Raw genomic sequence first — 6586 nt, 5'->3', positions numbered from 1 at the left:
TCGGAAGAGATATAGAGCTAATCGAAGGAGAGAGAGAGTAAATCGGCAGGCGACACAGAGAGACTGAAAATCGGACGAGAACGAGAGCAAAATCGAAGGAGAGAGAGAACAAATCGAAAGAGAGAGAGCAAACGGAGGAGAGAGAGACTGTAAATGGTGGAGGAGAGAGAGAGTGAAATATATGGGAGGAGAGAAAAGATAAGTTATAATGAGGAGGAGAGAGAAATCAATACTTTTTGGAAAGAAATTATTATTATTTATTTTTTTAATTTTATTTGTTTTATAATAGGGTAAAATCCCTAAAAAACCTCCAACTTGCAAAAATATATACAAATAAACCTTCAACTTGAAAAACTGTCATTCAATCCCCGAACTTGTAACTTGTCACTGAATAAAACCTCGAACTTGCAAATTATTGCTCTAATAAATCTTTGACCGCTTTGACCACAATTTCAAACGATCCAAAATCCACGTATTGACGGATTGCTGATGTCAATTTTTAAATTAAAATTGATAACGTGTATAAGGTGACATCAGCAATCCGTTAATACGTGGATTTCCGATCGTCTGAAATTGTGGTCAAACCGATCAAAGGTTTATTAGAGCAATAATTTACAAGTTCGAGGTTTCATTCAGTGACAAGTTACAAGTTCGGAGATTGAATGACAGTATTTCAAGTTGAAGGTTTATTTGTATATATTTTTGCAAGTTGGAGGTTTTTTAGGGGTTTTACCCTTTATAATATAAGGGTATAATGAATATTGTACATGTGGGGGAGGGTATATGTGAAGAGGTTATTTTTTTTTCTGGAGGAAGGGTAGTCTATGAAGTATAAGTAGCATTTTAAGGGGTATTATATCAAAAATACCCTTAAAATGCTACTTCTACTTAAAGACCTACCCTGGTCACATGTGACCGAAATATAGTATGGTCACATTTTGATTTTTATCGATTATAACGTTAAATTTATGGTGATCACACTAATTCATTATGTTCATACCTTGTATATCTTACTAATCATTTGATTAAAACATCATAAATTTAACGTTATGAACAATGAGATCAATATGTGACCACACTATATTTCGGTCACATTGGTCACATGGTCACAAGGGTAGGTCTTGAAATAGAAATAGCAAATTAAGGGTATTTTTGATAATGCCCCTTAAGAGGACATTTTTGATAAAGACCCGTTTAGAACATATTGGCATTTATGACAATAGTTATATTATATTAAAAATTCAAGTACTTATTTCACACATTTTTAAAAAGTTGAGTTATATATACATATATATATGAGACATTTATACGTGATTTTACAGCCGTTTTGCTATAAAATTTTTAGACAAGCAGTGTTAACAACAAACGCTAGAATTAACAAAAATTTGTATTGGAAACGTAATGATATGTAACGGTAACTCAATCACAAACGATCATCCAAGTCCTCGCATTTTGAAGCTGGCTAGTCGCGTGAGACAATATTAAACGGAAATAGAGCAGCATGAAACATAGAATCAGTGGTTTTACCATCGTATATTACACATGAATACATGTATGCATCGTTTTCGGATTCACTTGGTACACAAACAAGATCGAGAAGACGAGAAAATCACTTTGTATCAAGCTCTCACGGGCGAAGAGACGATCGAAATAACGATCTCTCCTCGTCCAATCACAGAACCCGAACTCAGAGATCGAATTTCCGGCAAATCTCGGATAAAACCCTACTCGAAAGAGATGCTCATACCTGCATTTGTTAGCTCGGTTTCGGATCTGTGGATATGGAAACGTTCCCCATTCTCACTTCTACATCTTCTTCCTCGTCGTTGATGGCCTCGGCTTTCTGGTCTCGAGGCGGTACAGATGGTTCCAGAAGATGAGGACCGGGGTTGATCCATGGGTGGAGAAGACAATGGGAAGCAGTCGGTCTCTTCTCTGGGACGAAATCGAGAATAGGAACGAGAAATTCGGCCATGTCATTCGCATCTTGCTCATTGAATTCATACTTCTCCATCAGAACCTTGTTCAGTGGCCAGAAACGCAATCTCCGGATATGTCTCAGATCACCGTGCCTGTTGAAGAAATCTCTCGAGTATCGCCCGCCTAATGCTACCTGGAAACCAAAAGACGGGCGTGAATCTTTGTAAACAAATTCAATGCTTTTACTCAGAAAGTAGCTATCAATGAGTGTTCTTACCTTGCGAGGCATCATGCCAAGCAGTTCCATCATCAGAGCCAAGTGATCCTGTCACGGAAAAAACGGGTAATTAGTTATCTACATAAAGTCGTTTCTTGAAGTACCCAAACCCCGAAACAGATATGGCAAAGAATCAATAAGTAGCTTCGATCTGGCAGCTAGCCTACCTCATCTCGGTCATAATTGTCGCCGCTATGGGGATCAAAGAGAACATCACCGGTGGCAAGTTCAAAACATATGCAAGCAAATGACCAAAGATCTGCCGATGTAGAGTACTTAGATCCAAGGATTACTTCTGGACACCGATACTGTCTTGTCTGAATGTCACTTGTAAACTGTTTGTAAGTCCAACATGCATTACCAAAGTCCACCAGTTTACACTTGAGGTCAACAGATGTCAGAAGCTGCTTTCTAGCAGCTCGGGTTCCTCTCTTACCGCCACCCTGATTTCCTTTCTCGCTATCCTTTGTTCCATCCGCTTTTGACAACCCATTTGAAGTAGAAGTAGAAGTAGAAGGATGATCTTCAATTGATTTTGAAGCAGAATCCCGTTTTCCATCAATGGATAATCTTGTAGCACCAGATGCTTCGGGATCTTTTTCTGGTTCAGTAAGATCCTCCTCAGCTGCTAACTTCGCCTTTCTACGAATATCTTTCTTCTGATTCTTCATGAAATCTCCGTTAGACAACTTGGCATCTATTGTCTTGTCATCGTCACTTGGGAGAATCAAAGGAACTCCTGACTTTCTCGGGTCCTTTGCCGGATCAATCATTGACAACAACAAGATATTCTCTGGCTTCAAGTCGGTATGGATAATGGATAGCTTCTGATGCAAATAGTCCAACCCGACCAATATGTGATAACATATTTCCTTAACCATTGGAATGGGCAAACCACGGTAACCAGAGTACTTTATGAGAGTCAGCAGATTATCGCCCAAGTACTCAAAAACCATACAAACATGCTGCCCATTGGGACCAGAATGTTTGAAATGATCTAAAAGCTTCACCACACATTTTTTATCATCAGGGTCTCCATCTGCAATCTGTTGCAATATGGTTATCTCATCCATGGCGGCTTCAGTATAGTGCTGAGCACTCTTTTGAACCTTCAACGCCACATATCTCTGTCGTTCCACAAAGATTCAGTAACATAAGAAAGCATGCAAGGAAAATACAAGGCTCGTTTGTATCAAACAAGTGACCCTTGACCCCTCCTAGATAAACTCTTTCAAGCTACTTGAAGACATCAATGGTGGAAATTTGATCACAATCCCCCTTCGTTCATTCAATGAATAAGAACAACTCGAGAAACATGAAGGGTTCTACTTTTCTCATACAGCAACAAAAAAAAGATCCAGCTTATCCAAACCTAATTGACCAATGTTGCAGCAGAAGAAACATCAAAATCAAACTACCTCTCATCCTAAAACAAGGACTACACTAAAGCGAATCCGATTCAATCCATCTAAAATCAGCACAACGAGAGAGAGAGAGAGAGAGAGAGAGAGAGAGAGAGAGAGACGCACAGAGGATTGAGTGTCCCAAGCGAGCCAGACAGTGGAGAAATGGCCCCAGCCGAGCTTGCTCTGAACAACGTAGCGTCCGTTCTTGAAGGAGTCTCCGATCCGAACGGCGTGGTATCCTCCACGGCGGTAATCCTCCGTCCCCTCGTCCTCCGACGTGAAATCTCCGCCGTCGCTGCTCCACTTCTCCGCCATCGATAACAGATCCAAAACCAAACAGAGAAAAAGTCTCTCCGATGGCAGCGATCACGCAATCTCCAGCCACGATTGAAGAAATCTCTCCAATCTCTTCTCGCTCCTCTAGAAACTTGTGCAGAGCTCTCAACTTCTTCTTCTTCCTAAGCTTCACAAAACGACATCGTATCAGGTCGGGTTATACCAGCCGTGGAAGGAAATTATTGAGGGCGATGCTGATGTCATCATTTTGAAAGGATAAAAGAGAGAAGTATTCTATGCCTTGTAAATATTATGTGCGGCCCAATTAAATCATCAATAAAATCGAAATCGGAACGATTAAAAATTTAAAATATTTAAGCCGAACTCACATTTGGTCCATGAAATCCTGATTTAATCAAATGATAAAAATCTATTAAGACGAATATTCCAACTTCAATTTGATATCCTCCATTATATTATTGACAAATTATATGTCCCATATCTATTTTTTTAATGGAAAAGATTATTTAGTGATCTGAAATATAAAATCTTTTTTATTTTAATATTTTGGTTCTTATTTAGTGTTGCAATTTTTTAATTTTTTTCCTGAATCGAACCGGTTTACATTAGGTATTTTGGAAGTGGTACTGAATATACCCGGTTCACAGAATAATAAACCCGGTTCGATTTTTCCCAACCCAAACTCTCAGCCCGAGTCAATTGAGCCTTCAAAAATGGGTCTAAAGCATATGGGCTGACGACTTCAATGGCCCAAATGGGGATTCCGTGTTTTGTTTCTTATATAAACTATCGCTTCGTCTAGGGTTTTCAAGTCTAGGGTTTCAGGCGTGGAGCAGGGGAAGCAACAGTAGCCATGGTTCTCAAGTAAGTGTTCAAATCTCTTCCCTTTCTCATTCTCTTTTCCTGTTTATCAGCTAATTTATGTATCGATCCATGCCGTAGTCCACAGTTTTGCCGCCGACAGTATCATACTTTATCGAAATGGAGATTTTTTTTTTTTTGTTGATTTTCGTATTAATGACTCCCCACTCGTTTTCGTTTTCGTTTTCGTTTTCGACTTCATGGTTTTAGACTGGGCGAATCGATGATTTTTATGGGAGAATATGATTTTGTCCGAGCAGAACCAGATCTTGTTTAGCATCCTTTCTTCTGTTATGATGTCTTGTTAGCCTTTTTTGCCTTTTCCTTCACAGGAGGTGCTCTAAAAGTTTTTTTGTGATTGTTTGGGTAAAATCATCGACTCTGATCACTGAATTTACGTTGTGGGTTTTCTCAAGAATTGGATGATTAGTTGATTATTGGATACATTTTGCATTTTCTGCCTCCTCTGATAGCCAATATGGTTTCTATGAGCTTCATATAAACCTTCTGCGGAGGCATAAATTGATGGATCATCTTTTGGTCTTCCCGGGCTTTTCGAGGTGGACGCTTTTTTTCTTTCAAAGTGTTCGCCATGTAACCTAAGGACATTACAAAGACATTGGTGTTTTACATCTTAATTTGACTCTTGATTAATTGCCTGTTTCTCTGTGTGTTCCTATTTTGCTCCATTGTAATTTAGATTGATTTTGAGTTTCTGTGTTGTTTTCATCGTGTAGGACAGAGCTTTGCCGTTTCAGTGGTGCCAAGATTTACCCAGGAAGGGGAATCAGATTTATCAGATCTGACTCTCAGGTAATTCATTAACTGGGCTATGTTTGGATATTGGTTAGATTGTTGTATCTGGTCGGGGGTTTCGTCCTTTATTGTTCATTTGTCATGTTTCCATGTATCTCTACTGAAGTTGTCATTTCTTTGATGTATTCAGGTGTTTTTGTTCGCCAACTCCAAGTGCAAACGCTACTTTCACAACCGGTTGAAGCCATCCAAGCTGACATGGACTGCCATGTACAGGAAGCAGCACAAAAAGGTGAACCCTTTAAAGATCCATTCCAAATTTGTGTTGTGATTTTACAAGTCTTGTTTCACATCCTTGGAGATTAACGTTTTCAGTTTTGTGATCTCTTTGTGCTTTGAGTCAATGATGATAACCCTAAATTCTGAATTTGTTACCTCTACAATTACGTAGGACATAGCCCAAGAGGCTGTGAAGAAGAGGAGACGGGCAACCAAGAAGCCGTACTCGAGGTCCATTGTTGGTGCGACCTTGGAAGTCATTCAGAAGAAAAGAACGGAGAAGCCCGAGGTCCGTGATGCTGCAAGAGAAGCCGCTCTTCGGTTAGTTTCCTTCCAAACCATCCACGATGATGAGTCTATCAGAAAATACCCATCTCTGACCGAAATTTATCCCAATGAATGTGGTAATGCTTCAGTGAGATCAAGGAGAGAATCAAGAAGACAAAGGACGAGAAGAAGGCAAAGAAAGCCGAGGTCATGGCCAAGCACCAGAAGTCTCAGGGGAAGGGCAATCTCCCGAAAGGCGGTGCAAGCAAGGGTCCTAAGTTAGGAGGAGGCGGTGGCAAACGCTGAAGACCCTATTCCCATCCTACTCTTTCGGTAGTCTGGAAACTTGTGATAGTTATTGTCTATTTCTGAATGTTTTGCAAGAATACACTGTCTTTGTTGTGTTTTCCCATTTTGTTTTCTCTTCACTTCATATCTTGCATTGTCCCTTAGAATTTTGCAGCTTATGAACTTTGTGTTGCTACTTCTCACCCTTTCTCATAAGTAGGGGTCTTGGATCCAG

The 6586-nt window shown here is 39.8% G+C and overlaps 2 protein-coding genes across 2 annotated transcripts; one reads left to right on the top strand and one right to left on the bottom strand.

Moving 5' to 3' along the window:
• Positions 1 to 1431: 1431 nt before the first annotated feature.
• Positions 1432 to 4099, bottom strand: LOC104827495 (SRSF protein kinase 1). The gene is made up of 4 exons (XM_010560670.1): positions 3727 to 4099; positions 2365 to 3324; positions 2198 to 2245; positions 1432 to 2113 (listed from the first exon to the last, which is right to left on the bottom strand). Exons 1-4 carry the CDS (start codon positions 3916 to 3918, stop codon positions 1757 to 1759), a joined length of 1557 nt encoding a protein of 518 aa, XP_010558972.1. The 5' UTR covers positions 3919 to 4099; the 3' UTR covers positions 1432 to 1756.
• A 572-nt stretch (positions 4100 to 4671) lies between these two features.
• LOC104827494 (60S ribosomal protein L24) lies at positions 4672 to 6554 on the top strand. Its single transcript, XM_010560669.1, has 5 exons — positions 4672 to 4764; positions 5499 to 5574; positions 5708 to 5809; positions 5969 to 6117; positions 6213 to 6554. Exons 1-5 carry the CDS (start codon positions 4754 to 4756, stop codon positions 6367 to 6369), a joined length of 495 nt encoding a protein of 164 aa, XP_010558971.1. The 5' UTR covers positions 4672 to 4753; the 3' UTR covers positions 6370 to 6554.
• The last annotated feature ends 32 nt before the right edge of the window (positions 6555 to 6586 follow it).

Source organism: Tarenaya hassleriana, unplaced genomic scaffold, assembly GCF_000463585.1.
Source record: "Tarenaya hassleriana unplaced genomic scaffold, ASM46358v1 Cleome50, whole genome shotgun sequence".
NCBI classification, from domain to species: domain Eukaryota; kingdom Viridiplantae; phylum Streptophyta; class Magnoliopsida; order Brassicales; family Cleomaceae; genus Tarenaya; species Tarenaya hassleriana.
This window is presented reverse-complemented; position numbering and strand designations above follow the sequence as displayed.